Source organism: Miniopterus schreibersii (assembly GCF_964146895.1).
Source record: "Miniopterus schreibersii genome assembly, chromosome: 14".
NCBI lineage: Eukaryota > Metazoa > Chordata > Mammalia > Chiroptera > Miniopteridae > Miniopterus > Miniopterus schreibersii.
In genome coordinates this window covers 34,078,618-34,105,407 of record NC_138114.1, presented here as the reverse complement: position 1 = coordinate 34,105,407, position 26,790 = coordinate 34,078,618, and the positions used below count along the sequence as shown (strand labels likewise).

Genomic DNA, 26,790 nt, shown 5'->3' with positions numbered 1-26,790 from the left:
ATGTGAGAGCATTTTCTCAAAATATCCTTAACCTTGATTCCAATCCCTGAGATTCTGAATCAGCAGGTCTGGAATGAGTTCTAAATATGTGTTTGTCTGTTTTTATTAACTTAGGTAGTTTTGATACATATCCCTAATTCAGAACACAATCTAAAGATGCTTTTGACTGGATCTGTGTCACTAAGAACAAGAGGGAATCACACATTTCTTTGCTATAGACAGGTTAACTATTAAATAGAGGATTCTGATTAATTACATTTTAGAAAAGCTGGGGGGGAAAAACACAGTACAACTGGCAAAATCTGAGTAAGGCCTGTAGGTTAGATATAATATATCAATGGCATTTTCCTGATTTTGATAATTTTAAAAGAATCTCCTTGTTTTTAGAAAATACACTTGAAGTACGTATTTAAGGGTAAAGAAGCATGCCTGTGTTCCTAAGGGTAAAGGAACTGCATTCTCAAGCAGTTCAGGGAAAAATGTGTGTGTGTGTGTGTGTGTACGTACGTACACACACACACACACCCACTCAGGAGGGAGAGATTGATCAAGGGGAGCGAATATTAAAATGTTAACATTTAGAAAATCTGAGTAAAGGGCATAAGGGATTTCTCCTTACTATTTCTGCAACTTTTCTGTAAGTCTGAAATTATTTCCAAAGAAATTAAAAAGAAACCCATTTAAGGCAACCTAACTTGTTAATTTAACAGGTTAGCAGGAAGAGGTTAAAGTACGGCTCTAAAGTATTTTTTGAAGATGAGCAAATAAAACTGAATTACCTGTTCTCCTCTGTAAATAACATATTCAGCTAATGCTAGGCCATTTACACTGGGTCGTCCAGTGACTGAATGATGTCCTGGAGGAGAATGTGCCATTTTCATTGCACTGAACTGCAGGAATGATTTTCCCAAGGTTACCCGGCAAAAGAGCAGTTGCCTATAACGTGAAAAGGAAAAGATCTCCCTGAATACAAGGTAGCATGTGACAATTTATGTACATTGCATAAGCTTTTTAATGCACTTATACATAAGCACTCATGAGTGTTTTTATCATTTTATCCTTAAAATAATTTTGTAAGAACGTCTTCTACCATGCTCATTAATGAAAGAATGTCACTTTAATTACCTATAAAATCTGAAAATGTTAATAACGTTATAGATATGCAGACTCAGCCATCCTGTTTGTATCCCAGCAAAAGCACAAATCATAGCCCAAGTGGGAAAGAGAAGGAGGTTTAAGGGGCTTTCCAGAAGTGGCCTGCAAAGAGGACATTTTCCCAACTAAGTCCAGTGGATTCTACCTTCAAAATATATAGGTGTCCCCCAAAAATGTACATATATTTTAATAGCTGATAGCTCAGTTTTGAAAATAAAATGTATTTTAATAAACAGTCTTTATAATTATCCAAAGGGTGTGTATACATTTTTTTGGGACACTCTATATTTGCAACCCATTCTCTTCTCTTGAATTTTCACCTGGACTTTAACAACAGCCTCTGAACTAGTCTTCCTGTTTCTACTCTAATTCATGTCTAAACTATTTTCCATCCAAGCAACCAGTGATTTAGGAAACAACAAAAACAAACAAAAAACCCCATAAATCAGATCACATCACTCTTCTGCTTAAACCCTTTTAGAGGCTGCTTACTGTACTTAGAAGAAAACCCTAATTCCTTACAATGGTACCAAATTATCTTTATCTGATGTCCTTCATGCTCCAGACACATTTTATTTCTTCACATAGGTCAAACTTTCTTACCCCATGGCCATGATACATACTATACTGTTTCCTCTACCGTCAAGAATGATATCTATTCTACCACCCTTCAACTGTCTAACACTCATTTTGCAGGTTTCAGCTAAAATGTTACTTCCTCGACTAGGTTTTCCCTTATCAGAAGTTTAAGTAGGTTTCCCTCCCACTCCCCTCAGGCATATGATTGGCCTCCCTTAGTTCCCAATGAACTGACTCTCCACACCACCCCCTCCAGTTACTTCATTGTTTCTATCTTTTCTATTTTTAGAGGAGAGAACAAAAGATTTTGGTGGACCAGGTGATATAAATCTATTCCCCAAAGAGATGGTATCTATACTTTTTATTCTAAAGATGGCCTTTGGAAAACTTCTTAGCATTTCTAATAGATTTTCTTTTATAGTCACAATCAGTCCCACAATAATCCAGAATACAGAAGTCTTAAGTTTCCAAACACCAAGCATTCTGTTCCAAAGTTTAAAAGAGGTACTATAACATTGCTTATTACTAATAACCAGAAGTATTTAGCCTCCAGATAATACAAGTAAAAACAGCAGTGTTCAATTTATAGAATCTCAAGAAATTATAAGCCTCCTAACCAGTCCAATTTATGATCTAAAGTAGAATGGATGGGAGGTCATACCAAGGAGGAAGGAGGGCTGACTTCAGACATCTATACAAGTCTAAATTTAGGGGGAAAACAACAAGAACAAAACAAAACCAGACCTCTCCAGGGCTACAGTTCTTCATCTTGGCAACCTCTTAAAATCAGCTGGGAAGCCTTTAAAAATCCTAATGCCCAGACCATACCCAAGACCAACTAAATGAGAGTCTCTGAGGGTGGGACACAGATATTAGTTTTTAAAGCTTCATGAGTGATTCCAATATACTACTAAGACTGCGAACTACTGCTCTAGGGTTTTTTTTCCTAGATCAGTGATCAGAAGCATCAGGAAATATGGTAGAAATTCAAGTTCTAGAGGCCTACCCCAGACCTATTAAATCAGCAATTTAGTAGGTAGGGCCTAGGAACCTGCATTTTAACCAGCCTTATAGGTAGTTCTGAAGCTTACTAATGTTTGATAACTACTGCTCTTGATCTTTTTAAGCAGTACCCTAACTGTAGAATAAATCTCAATAATTAATCTTACTCGATATTTCAAATGGCAAAAGACAATTTATTTACTTATTAGGAGTTTATCAATTAGAGCCAAGGTATTTGATTTTAACAAGTATATTAGACCAAGGTAACTACTTTGAACCCTGCCCCCTCTCCCTTTTCTTTCTTCTTATTTACACTTCACGAATTTGCTTGTCATCCTTGTGCAGGGGCCAGGATAATCTTCGCTGTATAGTTCCAATTTTAGTATATGTGCTGCTGAAGTGAGCACACAAAGTAGTTATTTGATAATAATGTACTTTTAAAGGATTGATGTGTTTTATTGCAACTTTTCAGTAGTAATATCACCAATTGAGGATTAAGAGCATATCATAATGGAAGAGACTCTCCCTCATGCATTGCCACAAAATAATTAGGCTTAGCAAGTAATACCATTTTAGTATGTGAATACTAGAATTTTTAAAGACTCCACAGTCCCACAATATGCAAAAGCCACAATAAAATCTCTTTCATGCCCAATGATATGTTCTACTATATTCTTTAAAGCACCAATTAAATGAGTTAAACAGATCAAGTGCTTAGAACTGTGCTTGGCCCATAAAGATCATTAAAGAAACATTAGCTAGTCTAACTGGTGATAGGGCCAAAAGCAACCTCAAACAGCCTCGCAACCCCAAAATTTTCAAACATGAAACCAGTTCTTATCTGATTCTTATCAAAATAAATGAGAACAAGTGATCTCTTACCTATGGCAAATGTAACAAGATCTGTCTTTGTGAACTGGACACCCGGTACCTCCTCCAATTCCATATACATATTGATTGCTTTTGGAAGAGTTTTCAGCAAAATAAATCCCAGCTCCAAACATGCCACCTATGTAAGCATGCCTTTCATCAAAGCCTTTATGGATAATTGCATTCACAAAGGGAGACCCTAAAATACACACAGATGAATAACAATTTAAAATGGTCTTAGAAAAAAAAGAACAAAAACTAAAGCCTCTTAGATGTTAAATTCTTAAACATACATACACCACCAGCACAATAAAGCAAAACCAGGAAACAAGGATAACAAGTTAACTGTTGGATGGCTCACTACTTTAGAATAACTATTTTAGAGACATTGTGAAAGTAATTAATGTTCTAATAGGGTGGTGGTGGCTCAGCTGCCAAAATAAAGACACATACAGATTCAACTAGAGCAACAAACAGATCACTTGAAATATCAATGCTAGAGTTATCGAATTCCAGGCCCTAAGTCCATATACATCAGAACCAAGAATCTTATAATTCACCTCACAGAGCAAGGCTGAATGGGTTTTACAATGACACCCATGTCTACGTACTTTTTTTTAGAAAACAAAAGTGGCCAAAGTGGTCTTTTCACGTTCACTCTCTTCTTTATGCCTTGTCTCCCCTATCCTCCCAATGCTCTGCCTTTCATCACCTCCTTTAACAAACTCCATCTGCGTCAGCGGTGTGCCTTCATCCCCTGCACATTGACTTTTCTCCTTCTTCCTTGCATGTGTGCAAAGGGGAGCTTAGCCAAAGGGGAGGAGGTACTGAACATGGGAACCAGGCCAGAGAGTGGGGTCAGGGTGGGAGCTGGGAAAAGCTGATATAAAACAGCTAACTGATTCATCGACATCAGTGTCCCTGTTCATAAAGGGACAGGAAAATACAATGAATTCCACTTTACAGAAATACTGAAGAACAGAATCAATTATTTGAATTGGGAAAACTAAAACCACTTATATTATGAAATATAAAAACCATTCATTATTACCATTAAGGCAATACATAACTATTTTGCCCTGTACCAAGAGATGATCATGATTTTTAGGGTTTTAGAATGAGAAATATCATTTAGATATTATGCACCATTTTAGAGTGCTATAGCCATTCTTCCAGGGATTGTGAAACTTAAATGCTGTGTTTTATAGAACTTGATGGGTCTCTAAAAATTTTCTGCAATCAAGGCAAAATGAAGGAACAGATTGGAGCTACTATGGGTAATGTGCTGGAAGACTTAATACTACATTAATACCTATATTCTTATTTATTATAAATTTGAAAGAACAAGCAATACTTGCCAACTTGCAACATTAAAAAAAAATCTAGGAAATGTCAAGAATGGTAAGTAATGATGATGCTCTCAATTCAATAAAAGTTCTCAGAAAATATAAGTTCAATGATAATGGCTCTTCATAATAAAAAGTTAAATGTACTTTCTTCTGAGGGGATTTTCAGATCTTATCTTAATTCAATTAACTAGTTAAAAATAAAACAATTTCTCAGTGATCATAATAAGCAAAATTTACTATATAAAGAAAATAGAAAAATATGGATAGTCAACATTCCCATTTCTGTATTTTTTCCATTATGGTAATCCTATTTCTAAGCTATCCATTATAAAATATACAAATTTTAAAAAGGCTGAAAATACAACTACAAATGTGAAACTTGCAGAAATAATGATTTTTTAAAATGCCACAAGGACTATACAGATTCATTATTATTTCACACCTGACAAAAAACTATTCTAATATGGAGAATGGTGGTAGGTAGAAGAGAAGAATCTTACCATGAAATAGCATTCTTTCATTTGCATGGTTGTGGTTTTCTTCAGAAACTTCTTTTCTCCTGTGAGTATACCTTTCCCATAGTTTCTTGTTACAAACTTTCTGAATCTATAAAAAAGGAACCAGAAAAATAACATCTTTAGAGCATAATAATTACTTACCTTCTTATCTTAATGAAAATTGGGCCACATAGCCAGAAGAGGCAAAACTTTTCTCTAAAATGTAAACTATGTGTTATTTTAGTCAAAGAAAAATACTTTGTCCCAACCATAACGATGGAAATATAGCCCGGCCGGGCGTGGCTCAGCAGTTGAGCATCGACCTAGGATCCAGGTGATTGGGGTTCGATTCCTGGTCAGGGCACATGCCCGGGTTGCAGGCCTGATCCCCAGTTGGGGGCATGCACGAGGCAGCCGATCAATGACTCTCTCATTGATGTTTCTATCTCTCTCTCTCCCTCTCCTTTCCTCTCTCTGAAATCAATAAAGATGTATTTAAAAAAAAAAAAAAAAAAAAGATGGAAATATAGCTACATTTTGGAAATGGAAAACTTCAAAAGGAAAAAAGCTATATATGGTCATATGTAAAGGTCGATACTATGAACTGATTAAAATACTTCCATTCTCATTAATTTATAATTTTTACTAAGTACCACCAAATCAGACATGTTGAGTTCTATATATAAGTATTAAAAGAAGTATATTATGTTTTTTCCTCTGCTTCATCTGGCTCAAGGTACTATCTTTATCTGGTTTTAATTAAAAATATTTGAAATAGCCACACCAAAAACCATTTTAAAAACATACACACACAAACCCCCTATTACTCCCTCTATCTTTCCCTATCCCTCCAATTCCTAAAATTTTTGTCTGGAGGAGTTCAAGGTGGATGCTAGTCTCATCTGGAGTATTTACGAGGTCAAATTTCACAATCCTAGAGCTGTTCCTTAGCTGTATTTAAAGGTGCTGCAGCCCCCTGCTGGTCCTAGAGCAAATCTGGGAGCTGGTTTTAGTTCTTGTTCAAAATAATTCGGTGTACTACCACAGATGGAACAGGGACACAACTGGCACAAGGGGATCTTACTTAGGTAAAAAAGTAACAAAAATAATTTTACCATTGAAAAAACTTTCATTAAATATTGCATTAAAATACATTATAGAGGAAGAAATAGCATATCTTTCTCAAATTCAACTACCGGCATACCTCAGAAATATTGCAGATTCTGTTCCAGACCACCACAATAAAGAAAGTATTGCAACAAAGAGAGTTGTAACCTTTTTGTTGGTGGAGGGTCTTGCCTTCAACTTGTAAATAAATGCAAAATCTGTGAAGCTCAATAAAGGGAGGTGTGCCTGTATTTTGGAAATCAAATGCATATTCTCTTTCCTGCCCTTACCCTTAACAAACTGTTTGTTACTGTTTGTAGACAAAGTAGACTTGACTGAAAATTTGCCTGTAATAGGCATAATTACTTGTCTTATTAAAAATTGTTATATATGCCCTAAATGGAAATATCAAGAAGTCATTATGTCATACTATGATATAAACTAATAAAAACGAACAAGCAGAAGTATGATCCTTTACCTGGATAAGGTGTTTGTTTTCAATCATCTAATTTCTAATAGTATGAACACAGCAATCTTAATGTATAGTTTTAGTATTTACTAATTCTAAAATATAACATCTAATAATATACTCATAATAGTATATTACTGTAAAACAGTAAAAAAACAGCTGAAAGATGACACTGTTCACTCTTGGGTTTAAAATTTAGGTATTAGATATTTACCACATTTTAATTCTAGCCATCTTATTTTTATAATGATTAAGACTATATGAATGTAGTTATTACAGAATCATTACGCATCTCAAGTAGAGTGTACAGTTTTGCTTGCTATAGTTCAAGAAAAAACTATAGCAAAATACAGTAAAGTTGGAAAAGGTCCTGAGAAGAGTAACTGGTATCAAAAAGGAGATAGGACTCTTATTAGAATAACTTAAAACATTTTTAAAAGACTGTTTTTGAAAAAGATGAAGGTATTGAGGTAGTATTATTAAATTATAAAAAAGTGACATGTATGTTGACTCACAGAAACCTGGAGTAGTCAGGACAAATAAAAAAAAGCATGATGTAACTATAGAGATGAAGTCCTTTTATGAGCCATAAAAAAATTCAGCTTTGTTACCACAGAGTACCTTAATAAAATGTTTATATAAAGAACTAAATCTACAGGACTTATTACTCCAAGACAAAGCATAACAGCTAAACTTGAATATGTTCAACAAGCACTGAATTACTGATTATAAAAATTGTACAGAATCTTAACCTTCCAAGGGTATATTCTTTCCCAAAATATCCCCTGATGCCATGTAAAAGACTTACTGGGCTGGATAGATCATTATCTTCTTATGAAAGTTATTAATGGTTTTGGGTTTTGAAAACTAGTCTCAGCAAACTTTAATTTTACTAACTTATTACCTTGAGAATATTGTATCTGTTGAAGATTCCACCTGCATGACCTCCATCTCTGTGCTCTCGGACTGTACTTTGCATCTGATGAAAAAATATTTAAAATATTTAGCTTTTATGTCTTTTCTGATTTGGGGAACATGGTTCTTGGCTTATATGATTCTATTTTTGAGAATATAAAATGGGTTAATATTTTTGTGGTTTAAGGAATGAGTTCTATAAGTTCATAAGTACTATTTTCTAGTGATAGCTGTTAGCTAGTATAACCAATCTGAAAATGTATTTACAGGTGAAAACTACATAATGCAAACTAAAGGAAGAAAAAACAAGTGGATGTATAGGTGAGCTAAACATATAAAGCTAACCAACCACTTGACATACTAAAAAACAAAGCTTTATTTGTTCCCATTTGTTTTGTCCTAACAAAGCAAAATTTGTATTTTATCAAGAGTTGGAGTTTCTTGGGTTTTAGACTTAAGTCACATTCAATTTTGTATGTTTGTGCTCGACTCACACATATATAGGGTACATGTTCTTCAAAGTGTAAGGCACTATTAAAAGATTTCAGTGGATCCATGAGTTTTGTAGGAAGAATGCTGGAAGAAAAATTTTCTGGATAAGTGTCATCCACTGTTCTGGGCCTTGTTTATGGGCAGGCCGAACACCTAGTCCTTATCTATTACCGTAAGATACAAGATATCCAAGTTTCATATCTTTTAGAATAAAAATTTTGGAGCTAGAATAACTTTAGAAATAACTCAATAGAAATAACAGAAATAACTTCAGAGCTAAAGCCCAGATACTGGGCTTTGCAAATGCCTTCATGAAGGGAGGTGATATTAGCATTTTCTTTCAAATGACAGCAAACTCTTCTCTAATGAAATTGTGTTAGTATTAATTGTAGTGCTGAACTGGAATTAAGTTACTGGAATTAAATTTTATTGAGGGAGTGTATCTGAAACGCTGATTCTGAAAGTTTTCCAGGTGGAAAAGAGTTAGAGACAATTAAAATACCTCACTACATTTTCAAGTAGATCTGGAAACCTCCAGGAAACTTAGCTATTGAACCAACATTTATTTAAGGTATATGAACATACCTCTTCCTCCACAGACTGAAATTCTTTATCATCAGGAGACAAATCTATGAGAATTGTTCCACTTCCAGAAGTGTTCAGAGTTAAGTATGGGTTAAGACCTATCAAATGAAATTTGAAGGTAAAAATTCACTGGGGGTGGGGGGGAAATTAACATCAACCAAAATACTCTGATTTATTTGATGCTTACTACCAATTTTTAAAAACTTTTTAGATTTCACCAGTTTTTCCCACTAATGTCCTTTTTTTGTTCCAGGATCTAAACCAGAACATTCCACTGCATTTAAACTACTAATTTTTGACCTGACAAGTCATAAGGGTTTTGTGGGAACAGTTCAGAAAATCTATTCTTTATCGCCTATTCGTAATGAGTTTTTCTTCTTCAAATTATCTCCTTTATTAAATGTGCAGCCCTTTCAGCATTTAGTCCCTTTATCTTTTGTAACTATGAGGAAGAATTATGACAGAAACTTTCATGACCTCAAGAAATTTTAAATCATCCTAGAATGAGAAGTCCATAAAGTTAACCAACTACTGAATGCTTATTCTAACCCACATTAGGTTTTTTAATTCAATGCAATGAAATTTGTCGTATTTCCTGAGTATCAATGGTCAGTTGCAACATTACTGTCTCCCTGTATTTTCACTGCAAGTGTTTAGAATTTAGTTATTTACAACGAGAGAGAGATTTATAAACTATTTATGGGCAGGCTGAACACCTAGTCCTTATCTATTACCATAAGGTACAAGCTATGCAAGTTGCATATCTTTTAGAATCAAAATTTTGGAGCTAGAATAACTTTAGAAATAACTCAATAGAAATAACAGAAATAACTTCAGAGCTAAAGCAATCCCCAAATTTCTAAATGGCCCAGAAATTTTACTTAGGTTCACACAGTAAACAGCAGCAGTTCAGGAAACTTAATAGCAGCAGAGTTAAGACTTGATTACAGATTTTTAAATTAGTAAAGTTGAGGGCTGCCTTTATGGAAACTGTTACAACTGGTGATAGCAATAATTTAAAATGAAATACCTTGTTGTCCAGAGATAAGTCTCTCAACTCCTTTAATTAATTTGTGTCTATGTCCATAAGCATTGATTCCAATCTCCTTCAGCTCCTTGTGTCCCATCTCAACCAAAACATCCAAAGTGATCTTACAAAAGAGAATAAAATGATTAGAAGACTTACTCATTTGGTGGACATTCATATACTGGTGACTGCACAATGTATTAGATTCATACACTTACTTCAAATTAATTTTTGAACAGTTTAGGAATGTAAGTAATTCAGTTGTTATACTGAAACCGAAAATGAAAAGTTGTAGCTAATTAGCTAACTAGCTAATTAAATGAAGTTGAGAAATGAACTACTAAAAATACCATTATCGTTTAGCACAAGAACCCGAGAACAACAGAACTGCAAAACAAATGCACACTTTGAAATTAACCACATTCAGGTATACTTTTATATCTTTTCCACCAGCCCTCTACAACCAAGTCATTTATAAACGCCTTCAACTATGCCTCCAGGTTCCAGACTGTGCTAACTGGTACTTCTTCTGTGTCACTGTTCAAACTAATCCTTTTATTGCAAATACATTACTCCCACTTTGTGAAACTAAAGACATTTTTTAAAATCCTCTTCTATTTACACATATTCCATGAAGCTATCCCTGGAATCCAGCTTGCAGTAATCTTTCCTTTCTTTGAATTTCTAAAATTGATGCCAAAAACTCAACTCTTCATATGTTCTTGTTACAGCTCCGTAACTAGATTGGAAGTTCCTTAGGGTACAAGTCCTTAGGGTAACTGCATGTTCTGAACCAAAAAAATCTGTCACTGTATTCTGAAAGAGAACTGTAAATTTTCTATTCTAGAAAAACCTAGATATATAGCTGGCATATCTATACAGCGGCTAGTGAAGTGTCAGGCTTACAGTGGGAAGTGATTGACAAAACAGAACTAAATAAACGGGGCTCAAAGGTAACTTATTTTTGGTTGAATAAGCTAAACTTCGCATTCAAGAAAGTTATTTTACTATTACTAGGTGAGAGCAAATTTTTATGTGCTAAAAAACTGAACAGAAATTCTAAGATTAAGACAAATTAGAAGAGTAACTGATTTCTAGTCTCTTAAAAAAAAAAAAATCTCCTCTCAGCCCCCAAACAAGTAGAGCATTTCAAGTATGTCCTACTTTTTCCTTGAAGTTCCATAAAACACCCAAACAAACCAAAGAGTTCATCAACTCACCTGTTCTCGCTCAAATATATCCATTAGGTGCTCAAGTCCAAGATTCCTTACAAACTGAGTTATGCTAAAATCTACCCCTGGAACTGGGAAATAAAAAATCCAAAACAAACAAAAAAATTCGCATCAGAATAGATATCAACATTATAACAAACTTTTGCAATATTACTATATAAATGAAGAAAGTAAAAAAAAAAGCAAAAGTTGAATAGCTACTTGGGATAAAATACTGAACAAAACATAAAAAATGCAAAGAGAATGCTGTCAGAGTTCATCACTAGAAGAAACCAACAGGACACTTTCAGGTTGAAAAAAATCTTTTAATTTAAAAAAAATTATTTTTAACTATCTTTAAAATAAGTTTCCACAGAGCTAAAACTATTATATGTCAATTTTATCTCCACTAAAAAAAGTTTCCCTATCTTTGAGGATGTAAGCTACTTCACAAAAAAAATTTGTGAAACGAAGTTTCACAATGTCACATAGGATGAGATATATTTTGATGGGTAAAAGGTAAAGAGAACAGCTTTTAGAGACTGCAGGTATGTGTGTGTCTTTTTATGTTTTTAAAAAAATGATCTTCAAAACAGTATTTTGACATGGGATAAAAGGTATTCCATAACTCTGTAATAATGCACTGGAAGAGGTAAATAAAACCATAACTGCTCAACCAAAAGGACCTCTAAACTTTTCAAAAAGCATATTTACATCTAAAGAGTAGGTTAGCAGCATCAAGTCTCAACTTGGAAGAAGGAAGTATCATTAGGAATTATTATAATGTAAAGAAAATAATAAAAGGCTAAAACTTTTAGACTATGTTAATCTGAAACTAAGTTATATTTAAAGTTAAGTAGAATAACTTTTTAGCATTCCAAATGTCAAATATGTGCCTACAGTATGAATTAGAAAGTTATTTTTTGTAGAATCTCACCCTCTTTTTTCTCCAAACTGGAAGCACCCTCTGTTCCACTTGAACTAACCACTGAAGACAGTTCAGAAAAACTCCCAGATAAGTTATCTAGACTGCTGGCTGCAGAAAGACTTGATGGACTAGACGGACCTGAAGACAGAGCATCTGCAGTGGCTCCTGGGCTTCTCATGCCATGGAGCACTTGAGGTTTATAACATGAAGGCAGAGCAGAAGGGGGCATGGCCGCTGTCAAGAGAGCACTGACATCATCTGCCTAGGGTACATGTCAAAGAGATGAAATCTGTTAAAATTCTACTATACCCAATAGAATGCATTTTAAAATATGACAAAACCCCAGCAGATATGCACTAGAATTGCTTTTAATATAAAAATGATTATTTAAAAGTGAAGCAAATAAGTGATATTCAGCTATACTGTTATTAAACATAGAACATAATTCAGAACATCTCTTCCAAAACACAGAATCAAAACTGTTGAATGTGGAAAAGCATGAAAAAATATCATAATTTTGATATTATAACTAAAAATATCAATTTAAAAAGGTAAGAGCTTTTAACACTCGCAATTACTCTGAAAGAAGTAATTCAACCTATACGGAACTTTATTTAGCACACGTAATAATAATTTGTTTTTTGGAAAATATTCAATGACACATTTGTTCCTCAAAATGAACAATTTTTTTGGGGTAAAAAGATCATTTTAATCAAATTTGCTAGAATTGAAAAAAAATCCCCAAGTTTACTGGTACATTAATTTGTTAATGATATATACCAATGCTCAATTGGCTGCCTCCCGCACATACCCCAACCAGGGCTGGGTATTGAGCCTGCAACTGAGGCATGTGCCCTGGACCAGAAATCAAAACTGCGACCCTTTGTTCAGCAGACCGAGGCTCCAACCACTGAGTCAAACTGGCCAGGTATGTATATAACATTTTATAAAATAATATTAGCACCATTTATTGGGTGTTTTTTATGTACCTGGTATATGCCAAGGATTTTCTTTAAGTACATTACCTTATTTAATTCTCATATTAACTAGATATATTTTATCCCCATTTATAGACGAGGTAACTGAGGCTTAGAGGTTAGGCAACTTGCAAGATTGTACAACTATAAGTGGTAGAGCTGGAATTCTAAGGCAGTATGTTTGACTCTAAAGCCCACACATGTTCTCCAGAGCACTTTGTTTCGTCAATTATATCTGGTGGACTAATAAATGGGTGGATTGAACAAGAAAAGTTTACTTTTAAGATAGTTTGGAATAGGAAAGACATTTGTCTGAAAAAATGTTGCAAATATGGTTGGGCTGTCAGCCTGAGAAAAATCTATTTAGCCTCCAATGCAGTTGAACTAAATTAGCTTCTCAATGCAACGTGGAACAATGGAATCTCTCTTGGTAGAAAGCAGTCTGTAAAAGAGACTTCCCTTTCTACTTCCAGAATTTCTTCTCCTTTTCCCTCCATTGCTTTGGTCAATTTCCTCAGTGGTGGAGGCAAGAGAGATACCTGTGTTACAGTGGCCAAAGCAAAGGTAGAGGCTAGTATGGAGACTCCTACAGGAGTTCTCTCAGGAGCAGAAGAAAAGACTTCCATAGAAAACTGGAGAAACAAGCTTGTCTCAGGGACAGTTCTGGTAGGGTAAGAAATAGGAACTTTGGGATGAGGTAGTGTGGGAGGGAATCTAGAAGCAGGTTTTGTGGCTGCACCCTGAGGACAATGTTCCCAGCTGGGGAAATTCATCAAAGCCCATGTCCTGTACTATCTTGCTCTGTATGCACTGTACTAGCATTCAATGGAGGCCTGTGCCTGTTTTGTTTCTCAAAGTAAGCAGCTATGCCTTCTGCTTCCTTTTTCTATTTCCCAAAGTATTTAAAACACAATATCTGATAATCCTATTATTTAGTTATTATGTTTTAATGCCAAAAAAGTCCTACATTTACATTGGGCTAAAAACCAGATTTTACACACTCATCATGAAGACATTTTATATATACCAAAGTGAATTTTAAAAAGTGAGAAAAGCACTGAGATTTTTCAAAGAGCCCATCACTTACTGAAACTAAATCTAAAGGTGTTTGTCCTTCCTGATTTTTAAGAGTAGGATCAGCTCCGTGGGCCAACAATAAAGCACAAAGCTGTGTTCGTCCCTTTTGGGCTGCTTCATGCAAAGGTGTGAAAGCCCATTTGTCCGTGGCATTGACACATGCATTATACTTTATTAGTAAAGCTGCTACATCTACATGCTGTAAAAGAAAATATTCCTGTTACAGTCTGAAATTTTATCACACTTGAGTTCCTAAAAAGAAACTAGCCATATACCTATTTTTCCATGCTTTCACACTTAGTCTGGAAATGAAAAACTGTTTTTTCCCCAACATCATGATTTATGGGTACTTACACTACCTAGAAAATATGAAGAATTCTACAAAGGAAGGAACTAAACTAATATGACCTTAACAATTTCTCATTTACTCAGGAGCTGTAACTGCTGAACAACCACTTATAAGTCAGTAGCCTTCCTCAATTATTCAAATTATACTACTAAAGATAGTCAAAACTGGTTGTGACATTTAGGGCTATAAAAGGTCAGCCACAGCGCATCTGAACCTACAGATTCCTATGAATCTCAATGAGTTTCCTGGACACCAACAAATAAACAAATCAATAGCTCAGTGAAAATGAGAGGTGGTAAGGTAATCGAATGAATGATAAATGTGCTGCACATCACACTGCAAGCTTATAATAGATTCAGAATTGAAACTTGGAAGTTATTTAACCTCTTTAGCCCTCATATTTACTTCTCTATAAAATGAGAAAGTCAAACTAAATTCCCATTGAACTACAATACTGATTTTCAGTTTGAAAATCTCAAAAGACTCTTTTTAAAGGTAACATGAAGAACTTACCCCATAAGATGCTGCGTTATGTAAAGGAATGAGTCCTCCTTTGTCTTGGGCATTCACATCAGCTCCATGTTGTAACAAATACTCTGCAACTTCTAAATTATTATAACCAGCTGATTTAGAAAAGAAGCAAAATTACTTTTAATTGTTAACATGAAAAATAGTTACATATATTTATAGAAATCCGAAATTCCCCATTAGAGTCTATTAAATATTTATCTTATGAAAAAAATCTGCCCGTTGGCAGCTGGAAGCTCTCAGTGGTGATGCCCATTCATTTTAGAGAATCTGACTAATGTGCCTGTATGTATCTTTTAAAACCTTCCCAAAGTCCCTGCCTTCATGGCTTTTATATACAACTTCCAGAATTCAGATACATGGTCTCAAGGGCTGCAAGTTAAAGGCAGTCAATCATATAAAAGCTAAGTTAGGATTTCAAGTGGCTGGCAGAGCAGGAGACAGCACCCAGCATGGGTCTCAGGACCCAAATTCCCCAGAAAGCCACCAGGACATGCTTTTTGCTAGAGAGAACTTAGGAGTACACATCTCTACAAGTCTGGGAGCAGAATCTATGTGTTGCTAAACTTATGAAGTAAAAAACTTAGTACTTTATAAATATGCCATAACCTATCAGCTGTCATTTTGGGAACTGTCAGCTATGTTAACACATAATCTTATGGTGAAGTATAGTATAACACATATTCATAGATTGAAAGAAAATCTGGAACTTAACTTTGCCAAAATAAAATGAGATATGACTTGAAACTTTAAAATGGTTAAAATTATTTTATTCACATTTATTTTTTATTATAGTTTTTATCCTTTTGCTAAAGGATCCAAAGCAAAAAAATTTTACTAAGATCAAGTAAAGAAAAATAAAACTACAAAACTATCATAAGCTAAGTATTATACTGAATCCAAAAGTCCTTCCAGGTCTCAAGGTATATTGCCCAGGTGGGCAGAAATATTTTGTGCATACAACATATTTGCCACTTACAAAGACAACAGATTCAAATAGTAATGTTAAATGTTCTAGATAAGCTTCCATAGAAATATAAAAAGCTAACATGAATAAATACACATAGCACAATTCAAATCAGGTCAGATCTTGTCTTGCATGAACCAGAAACTTCTGATTGCCAGTGGAAGCAGAAAAGCTTTTTCTCACCATGTTAGTTAGCATTCGTGGTTTATCACTTCCAAAATTCTCCAAAAGACACATAGATGGACTAATTCTTTTCCTTGGAGAGTGGGGTCCCAACTTACATGGGGTTAGAATTTAAAGGTAAAATTGCATATAACCAAAATCATCCCTTAAACACTAGGAACACACTCAGTTACTCACCAAGACTGAAATGAACTGGGAGAAGAGCAGATTTCCATCTCCCATCTTAAGTGGCAGAAACACCTGCATTACCTTTTCTCTTTTTAAACCGTGTGCATTTAAATAAAATTGTATAAGTCAAATATGCTTAGGACACAAATCCACTGAAGTCTTAGCTGTAGCTCAGTGATTTTAATGGCCCATTCTCTAGCACCTTCAATGCAGCTGAAAAAGCTGTACTGAAACCACAATGTTGTATACTTGCATTAAAAACAAAGGTGCAAGGTGCCGGTTTTGAGTGAAAACTTAGAAAAAATATTATGTACTCAAGCATGTCCTCCAAAATCCCTATGCTGAAGCACTAGCCACCAGAATCTTAGAATGTGACTATATTTGTTAACAGGGTCTCTAAATTTCTGTTTAAGTCACCAGTCTGTGGTATTTTGTAACTAATACAAGACATAACTTTGGTAAGAGGTTTATGTAACTTCTGAAAGTCAAGATTTTTTTCTGCTTGTGCTTAACAGATATTACCAGAAGAATGGAAAGCTTTAGATTTCCATGAGGAAGGCTGGATCAAGCAGGCATATTTTTTAAGTTTCTGTACCCAAAACTCACTCACCAAAGATGATTCAAATAATATGGTGACCTGGAATAAAGGTTCCAAAGCACATGGTGACTGGCACAGCCTCTTTCAACTGTTCTTACTGAATGTAACATACTAGTACTAAACTGAACATGAAGTACAATTGTCCTATACAGATACACTAGAGTATAACAGTGGCATCAGAAGATAAATGATTTGAATCTTTTACATTTACTTGTAGAAAATATTTTACCCAGGTAAAATAAGCCTTAAGACGTCACTAGTCTAAATCTGTGAAACTTCATTCCCTTACCTGCTAAATGTAAAGGTGTTGAATGTCGGCCTTGGGTATCACGGCAATTCACATTATCAGGAGAAGACAACTTCTTTACTCTGGCTAAACAACCCTTTTTGGCAGCATCTAACAAAGCTGAATCTCCCCTAAGTAGATCTTGGATATCAGTATCTCCATCTTTAACAAGATCCAAAGGAGTATTGCCATCCCTGTTTTTCTTTGTAGGATCTGCACCATGCTGGGCATGTGAAAAAGAAAAAGAGGAACTGACTTAAGTTTGTCCTTGGTTAATGAGAACAGACAATGTAACTATACTAAAGAAAACTATTTTCTACTAAGAGTCTACCTTAAAGGTTAACAAGATTGCTATTTTCATGTATACCATTTTTAGTTCTCATAAACATTGAAATAAAGTATAAATTTAACTTTACTCTTGTTTTTACTGTAAAATATCTACACTGGTACCTGTACTGAACCAGTACTATCAATTTTATTAGTGTTAAATAAATCTGGCTTATAAATTACATAATCCATCAACTATTTAACATAATCAGAGAACTATTATATGACAATAGTTGACTTTATACAATAATAAATCTACTCAGCACCAGGAAGACAAACAATCCAATTAAAAAATGGGCAAAGGACCTGAATAGACACTTCTCCAAAGAGGACATACAGATGGCCAAGAGGCATATGAAAAGTGAACTGGGAGAATAGGTGGTCAACAGACATGAAAAAATGCTCAACACCACAAATCATCAAGAGATGCAAATTAAAACTAAAATGAGATTATCACCTCACACCTGCCAGAATGGCTATTATCAATAAATAAACAACCAATAAGTTTTGGTGAGGGTGTAGAGAAAAGGGAACCCATGTGCACTGCTGGTGGGAATGCAGACTGGTGCACCCACTGTGGAAAACGGTATGGAGTTTCCTTAAAAACTTAAAAAATGGAAGTGCCTTTTGACACACAGATCCTACTCTTGGGAATATATCCTAATAATCCCAAAACATCAATCAGAAAAAATATATGCACCCCTATGTTCACAGCAGCATTATTTATAATTATAGCCAAGATCTGGAAACAGCCCAAGTGCCCATCAGCAGATGAGTGGATAAAAAAAATGTGGTACATTTACACAATGGAATACTACACAGCTGTAAAAAAGAAACTCTTAGCCTTTGAGACAGCATGGATGGATCTGCAGAGCATTATGCTAAGCAAAATAAGCCAGTCAGAGAAACACAAATACCAAATGATCTCACCAATATGTGGAATCTAATGAACACAATAAACTGACAAACAAAACAGAACTAGAAGCATGGATACAAGGAACAAACTAACAAATGTCAGAGGGGAAGGAGGGCTGGACTGAATAAAGAAGGTGAAAGGATAAGCTCAAGAACATATATACATAGCCCATGGACACAGACAATAGTGTGGTGAAGGCTAAGGGAGAGGGAGGTGGGGGCTGGGTGAAAGTGGGCAAAGGAGGGGGGCAATAATGGACAACTGCAAGTCAACAATAAAAAATTTAAATTAAAAATAAGTAATAAATAAATAAAATAATAAACCTATGTGTGGTAAACAGACTCATATTAAAATACTGTTCCTGACATTTATTCTGAAATCTAGGTAAAGAATTAGGTAACTGCTTCCTATTCCTTTACTAGTTTATTTACATTAGAGTTATCAGAAGTATTAAACATATTCTATGTCATAATACACCCTGTCTACAGGAAGTATTTAAATATACCTGGAGCAGGAGTTTGCAAATTTCATATTTTCCTTTTGCTGCAGCTTCATGTAAAGGTGTAAATTTCCATAAATCAGCTACATTAACTACTGCTCCATGCTTAACAAGAAGTTCTGCAACTTCATAATGTCCATAAGAACATGCATTGTGCAAAGGTACAAGGCCTCTGGGGGGAAAAAAAAAAAAAAGTAAGCAATGCAACACAAAGATATGTTTTAATTTAAATAATTACATATAGCTGAAAAATTTCTTGAACTGTAGAAGGGATTATACGGATTATATTTTATAGATCCTAAATATTTATTGAAAGCATAAATGAAATTAATTTTTGGGAGGAGCAAGGAGGAAATACTTAAAATTGCAAAAAATATAACAAACATATATATTCAATATCTAGAATTGAGAATTGTATATTTTTAAAGAAAAATAATTTTAAGATAAACTGGAAGAATTTAAATATCCTCAAAGCAAATTGAAAAAATTTTAAATCAATATCACACTAATACGGCAATCTCCCTGGCCATTATAAAATATAAAGCACTATGCAAATAAGTTTGTATATAGATGCTAACCATCATAAAATCTTACCTAAAATGAAGAAGCTATATTTAAGCTAATAGACTTCCCTGAAAATAAAAGAGCTACCAAGTATCACAAAAATATTTCCAGATTTTCCTAAAAAGGTCAGATAAAAGAACAACAGGCCATGCAATAGTTGGTACTTGCCCTTTGTCTTTAGCATGCACATCAGCTCCGTGCTGCAGCAGATACTCCACCACAGACACCCTGTTATACCCAGCCGCAAAATGGAGTGGTGTAGACTGACGCCCTTCAATGTCTCTGCAGTTCACACTCTGAACAGTACACAATTTCTGTAGGATGGGACACAGCATAAATGAGATGCTACACATTCTGGCTTGTTTTCATTCTCTTGCCTCATTAAATGAGCATCCTCAGAAGCTATTTGCTCTTTATCCTTATTTCATCTTGTTACTGTTTTGGTCCTCTCATCAATACCTGTATCCTCTTCTTTTGCTGAAACTAGTAGGTATATTTTATCATTATCACTACTACTACTTACGTAAAGGGAACCTAAGTATCAATTATCAGCACTTATAACTTGCATTTTTGGTAAATATACAGTACGTAGAGGTACAGTGCATCATAAAAGCATCAGCATCACCTGGGGCTTGTTAAAAACTCAGAATCTGAGACTCCCAACTACTGAGTCAGAAGTAGCATTTTAACAAGGTCCCTAGGTGATCTCTAAGCAAACTGAAGTTTGAGAAGCACTGCTTTAGACTAGTAATTCTCAAATTTTCATGTGCACTGGGTCCCACCTCCAGATTTTCTAACTCAGTGTATCTGGGCCGGGGCCTGAGAATTTGCATTTCTAACAAGTTCTTAGGTGGTGCTGATGCTGGTAGTCAAGGAACTACATTAGAGAATTATATTGCACTATACGGAATGAACTAATAGAATGCTATTGTTTATGTACCATCCTTAGGAGAAGAAAATAGTCAATCAAACAATTCTTTGTGTTCTCTGGTTTGATGACAAAGCCTAGCTGAGAAAGGCTGTAAGAGTAACATTCAAAATACTCAAGAGTATTTTGCCTGAAAAGTATAAACATTTTGGGAATAAAAGCAACACTGGTAATAAGTCATGGTGCTCAAAAAAAGTCAAATGAATATGAGGAGTAGTAAAAACCCTTACTCTTTTTTAAAAACAATTTTTACTGATTTTTTGAGGGGGGGGAAGGGAGGGAGAGGGGAGGAAAAGAGACAAAGAGAAAGAGAGAGAGAGAGAGAGAGAGAGAGAGAGAGACAGACAAAAACATCAATTTGTTGCTCCACTTATTTATGCATTCACTGGTTGCTTCTTTCATGTGCCCTGACCGGGGACTAAAGCCGAAACCTTGGCGTACTGGGATGATGCTCTAACCAATTGAACTATCCGGCCACAGCACCTTATTCTTTTAAAGGGACAAATATATAGATTTTTTAAACAAAATTCATTTCTGTGAATATGCAGTTTATTTCAATTTGTGACTGTGATGCATTTACAGAGATGCATATGAAATTAAAGTTTCTTTTATTTCTCAATTATTCTTATTTTCAGGGAACTAGATTAGCATTATTTACCTCTTAAAACAAGACACATATAAATAACTAGGCTCTTCATTATTACAGTACAGACTCATTAAACACTCTCAAAATAAAAACACAAAATTAAAAACATAAGATTGTATCTTACTTTTACAGTTTCTACATCTCCAGCCTTTGCAGCTTCCAGCAATTGTCTGTCTGCTTCTGAATTACCTAATGGGATACCCTCTAAAGAGAGAGAGAAGGGTAATTACTACCTAGAACCAAGCTTTAAGGGAGGAGGAAATTTATCTGAAAGTAGAGTTCTTTTAGTTTGGTAGATTAGTAGGAAATCCCTATGGTAGCAGAGAAAAAACAGTAAGACTTTCTTAAAAGTCTTTTGTGGAAACATATATATAAGTGAAATGTATGTAAATGTGAATAATAATTATAAAATGTGACTTAAGCAATGTAAAGGAGCATAAAATAGATGATGAAAGATGGCCTGCTCTATAACTAAGCCTGTTGAATGGGGAAAAAATATAGGAGAGCAATGGCCAGAGATCTAACCAGGGTTCTGACATTAACTAGCTATCTGACTGGGGGGCAAGATAGTTAAACTTTCTGGGCCTCAGACTTTTTCAGTTCTAAAAAGAGAAGTTGGGCTAGAACATATCTAAACTCATTTTCAGGTCTGAAAAATTCTGTTATATAGCATATATAAATCCCACAGGAAAGGAAGAAGACACGTACCTTGTATCTTAGAATAAAATAAACTCCAGATGGGTTAAAGACTTAAGTGTAAAAATTAAACCTTAAATATAATAGAAGAAACTATACATGGGTATTTTTTATCTTGCAATATAAACCCATCTGATAGTACATCAAAAGCAGAACCAAAATTGATTCAGAAAAATATCTGCCAGGCATTAAATAAAGATGTAAAGCAAAGGAAAAAAATGGAAAAAATAATGCAACATATATCTAAAAATGCAAAATGATGAGTGTTGCTCTCCCGCCCCACCAATCCATTAGTGGGCAAAGAGGAAATGGGGGAGCTATGGAATAGCAGTTCTATAATTTGCATTAAAAAAGCATCTATTACTTCTGTAATTCACATACACAAATTCACACAAGATTAAGAATCATGATACCAAGTGCTGGTAAGAAAAACAGGTCCTGTCATATACTGTTAGCAGTAGAGTGTAAAATGGTACGTAACAACTTTTCTAGAAGTTGACTTAACAATTATGTTTGTCCTTTGACCTGGGAATTGTACTGTGATAATTTATCCTAAGAAAGAAACTGGAAAAGTAATAGCATTTAGCATAAAACTACCAAGACTGTAAATTTACCTCACTAGGCAACTATACAGGACTAGTGTTGTATCCCCAAAACTGATACAGAAAGAAGTACGTGGTACATGGGGAAGTCAAGCAGTCCTGTAGTTTGTTCACAGTTTTGCCAGCTTCCAGGAGGTTTTATCAACCTGCCTTGATGTATTCTAGCAGTGTTTTTCTCAAAATGTGGTTTCTAGACCACAGGTATAAGGATCATCAAGGGGGACAAAGATACAAAAGGCTTGATCTGTTACATTTCTTCTACTTAGAGATTTGAGATGTCAGACACTCTATTAAATTCTAGTAAAATGTAGAGATGTAGGCAAAGACACTTTAAAATCATGGGACCAGATTTCGAGGATAAAATTTTTAACTTATGTGCAGATATTTATAGATTGTGTGTAAATATTTAATCTAAACACTTTTAAATGTAATGAATGGGTGAATTCAATAGTTAAATATATTCTAATAAGTCAAACAATTGGTGACCTTGCACAAGATCTACATGCCTTATATATGAAAGTCTTAAAAAAGTGTAGACATAGGGCCAGTGTTTAGAGTATTATTTATCACTATGGTTGCTCTACTAAGACACCGACCTTTTAAAGTTTTCCCTTCTTTAAAAATAAACAGCTACTATTGTATCATAGTATTAAAAGTTTTCTAGATAAACACTTAGGAGTCAGCTACTTATTCAGAGAAATTGGGCAGAAAATGCTACTGGAACAAAATCATAACTAAGATTAACAACATTTGGGCATCGAGTATGAGTTAGGAAGAAATAACAGCCAAAATTTCTAAAAAATTTTCCTTTTACTACCAACTCTTTTGTGACATGTGAAAAAATTTTAAGATTTAAAAAATTAATTTCATGGAAGCATTTAATACCTTGAAGAAGCTGCTGCACGTTTTCATTTCCCATCTGTAAGGCAGTAAAGCCCTGAAGGGATATGATGTTAGGATCACACCCATAGCTCAGGAGTAGGCGGCAGGTTTGCAGGTGGCCACAGTGTGCGGCTCTGTGCAGAGAAGTCTGACCGAGATTATCCAGGGCATTAACCTTAACAATGCAAAAAAAGCTGAAATTAGCCTTAAATGCAAAATTTAAACCATCCAATCATGTATTTAACATTTGTAACTACTTTAAAATTGTCAATTATTCTCTTAAGAAACCTATTCAAAACAAGTATTTATGCTTAACTCTAGAACATAAATTTAACAATTCATGGACTGGCATCAGAAGATTAGATTTTGGGTTAAAAATGTGACATGTTGAATAACAGCTCTATTTAGCATTAAAGTATTAATAGGTTCACCGCATTTAGAGCTAGACATTGCCCAAGTTTAATCCATGTATTTTTATGGATCTCTGAGGTCCAGAAATGTGGAGACTATTACTAAACAGCCAGTAATAAAGCCAGAGATAAATAAATACACTATGATATATTCACACAATGGAATACTTCTGAGCAATAAAAAGGAACAAACTTTTGATAAGTGGATGAATCTCCAAAATAGTATATTGAGGAAAAAGCCTTATATAAGAGCAAATACATATGATTCCATAGACATGAAGGCCTCGAAAAGGCAAATCTAATCTATGTAGGAAAAAATTAAAACTGTTATTGTTTCTAGGAGTGGAGATTGCTTGGATGGGGCCCTTTCTCTGCCATGATATAATGTTCTGATATAATCTTGCTGAGTTTTGATTACACAGGTGTATGCATTAGTGAAAATTCAGTAAATGTACATTTAAGATTTATGCATTTCATTGCATGCAAATCTTACATAAAAACAATCACCATGTAAACGAATACTGACCTCTAGATGATGCATATGTGGAAGTATTTAAGGAGAAGTGCACAGTAATTTGCACATTACTTTGAAATGTGTCCAAAAAAATAAGATATATTGATGGAAAAGATGGTAAATGTTAACAGAATCTAGGTGGTAGTTACAGTTATTCTCTATAAAATTCTTTCAACTTGTATTTTTCTTAATGTTCATAATAGAAAAAATCACCTGTAACACCCCCCCCCCCATCTCATCCCTAACTCCATCCCTTCCCACCAGGGGAAGAATTCCTCAAAACATAACTGAGTAATTAAGTTCCTCAGTAATCAATCCTGTGGCCACTACTGTGTTTTGAGTAACTGTTCAATTCATACTGATAGAACTGGAGAATATTTAAACAGGAATATAGTAAGACTTTCTCAATAAATCCAAAACTAGACTACAAATGGCTAATCTCCAAGCTTATGGAGCCTGAAAGTGATTTAAAATGCACAGGGCAATTACTCTACTTATTCATATACCAAAACTCACTGAAACATGAAACACATTCCCCTGAAAAGTTTATTAGGGTACCACTCTGCTTTAAGATTAGGGTGACCAAACTTGTCCTGGTTTGTCTGGGACTTCCCCAGGTTTAGCACTTAAAGTCCTATTTCTGGAAATCCCTTAGTCCTGGAAAAACCTGGACTGCTGGCCACCCTAGTCAAAATGATTTCATTGAGTTTCACAACTCAAGTTTAACATGCATCCAGATATTCTTCTAGTAATGCATCACATGTATAAAAAAGCAATCAGTGGAAAGTTATAGAACAGACAAACAAATGAGATATGCCAAGCAGTCAAGCAGAAATAACTTAACTTTATTCAATAATTTACAATAGGAAAGAGAGAGATTATACATTATCAAGAATTCCCCCAAAGAAAAGAGAAATTAAGACACTGAGAGACAACAGAAAAATTGTAGAATTCTAAGTGGTGCCTTCGCAGGGAAACCTAAGAAAGGAAAGAGAGAAAACTTCTGCAAAGCACATTTAGAGAAGAACTCGAGGGGAAAGGATCTCTATTTCATTCTCCTGCTTCATTCAGAGTAGCTCCATTCTTTCTGCTATATAATGAATTTCTACTAAAGATTTTGTTTAAAGGCAAGGACCTGTGGCTAAAAACTGTAAAAACTGCTATTATCCCAATGTCTTTTACTGAGTATTATTTTTTGAAGTTCCTGAATAAGAATTAATGATTTGTAGCCTGGATGAAAACATAATTATTCCATGAGTAAAATGCTTTGTGCACAAATGCCAACTAAAAAACAGTAAATTCCCAATATGAGTAGTATTTATATCCCAATATGAGGAGCTATGTTTTTAGTCAAGTCATTGAAATAATTTCTTTCTTTCTGTTCCAAGTTCTTTGGTGTAGTCATAGAAATAAAAGAGGGGAAGAAAGACTGTGGCTGGGGTAAACAACAAGAATTAACATGGTAACCAACGAGCAGAAGATATGAGAAAAAAATACTGGAAAAGATGATAGGTCAGAATCAGTATGTCTCCAGCTGGGGATATCTTCCTGAATAGTATAGTGTTAAAAAAAGACGTTAAGGATAACTTGACCAGTGGGGTGTGGTTAAAAGGAAGAGAGAAAGATGGATATATAAGAATGATGTACTTTTGAGTAAATCCATGATTTCTAGCAAAAAACACACAAACCAGATAAAGTATCTGCAGGACTATTTTTAAGTATAGAATAAGAGGAAAAAAGTAATACTTGTGAGAGAGTAAATAGTTTAGGAAGTCAGGCATTTAATCTGCCAAGTAGAAAAGAACTCACTGGATTACCAAAGATTACCAAAAAGGTAATACCTTTGCTTCATGTTTCACCACAACTTCGACAACATCGTTATGAGCTTTCTCAGATGCCACGTGTAGAGGAGTCAAGAATCTTAAAGAGAAAAAACCAGCCAGAAAATAAGTGTATTTTTCAAAATATAAAATGTCAATAATTTTTAATTATTAAGAGTATACTTACTCTTTAGTCTTTTCATTGATGTTTGCTCCTTTTCTTAGCAACAGTTCACATATTTGCTTTCTTTTGGGGTATGGAGATGCAGCAGCACAATGCTAGATAATTTAAATTGCAGCATTAATCAAGGACTATACCTGACTGATATTTATTTAAGAATATTTTGTTTCCAATCAAGAAGTTATTTTACTTCTTTGTTTTATTTTTGACTTTTTTTTAAACTTTGTTACTCAAAGACTTTCTAATGGATAGAATTTGCAGTGATTACCAAGTTCTGGCAGGGCCTGAAAATCTTATTTACCAGATATACCAGGTAATAATATCTATTATTAAATATTCTGATCAAGCTTTACAGTTGTCCTACATCTTTGTAAAAGCCACTACTGATGTGATGAAAAATATATATTAATGTGACCAATTCTTTGTTCAAAACCGCTCCCATTCAGAATGGTGTTTATGTTATTTCTTTAAAGGTTAATAAAACAC

At 34.5% G+C, this 26,790-nt stretch overlaps 1 protein-coding gene across 3 annotated transcripts in view; it reads right to left on the bottom strand.

The window, feature by feature from the left end:
* TNKS2 (tankyrase 2) overlaps positions 1-26,790 on the bottom strand; it is a 49,791-nt gene that overhangs the window by 2,542 nt on the left and 20,459 nt on the right. For 2 of the 3 annotated variants that reach the window (XM_081157368.1, XM_081157369.1), the window contains exons 10-26: positions 26,311-26,402; positions 26,145-26,223; positions 23,383-23,554; positions 21,324-21,403; positions 19,794-19,939; positions 19,068-19,233; positions 17,323-17,542; positions 15,103-15,212; positions 14,251-14,439; positions 12,196-12,448; positions 11,268-11,350; positions 10,051-10,171; positions 9,021-9,118; positions 7,933-8,007; positions 5,456-5,561; positions 3,619-3,805; positions 780-936 (exon numbers count right to left, since the gene is read on the bottom strand). In XM_081157368.1, the coding sequence (XP_081013494.1) occupies positions 780-936; positions 3,619-3,805; positions 5,456-5,561; positions 7,933-8,007; positions 9,021-9,118; positions 10,051-10,171; positions 11,268-11,350; positions 12,196-12,448; positions 14,251-14,439; positions 15,103-15,212; positions 17,323-17,542; positions 19,068-19,233; positions 19,794-19,939; positions 21,324-21,403; positions 23,383-23,554; positions 26,145-26,223; positions 26,311-26,402 (2,334 nt within the window). The remainder of the gene's footprint in view (positions 1-779; positions 937-3,618; positions 3,806-5,455; positions 5,562-7,932; positions 8,008-9,020; positions 9,119-10,050; positions 10,172-11,267; positions 11,351-12,195; positions 12,449-14,250; positions 14,440-15,102; positions 15,213-17,322; positions 17,543-19,067; positions 19,234-19,793; positions 19,940-21,323; positions 21,404-23,382; positions 23,555-26,144; positions 26,224-26,310; positions 26,403-26,790) is intronic. The other variant, XM_081157370.1, reaches the window with a different exon arrangement.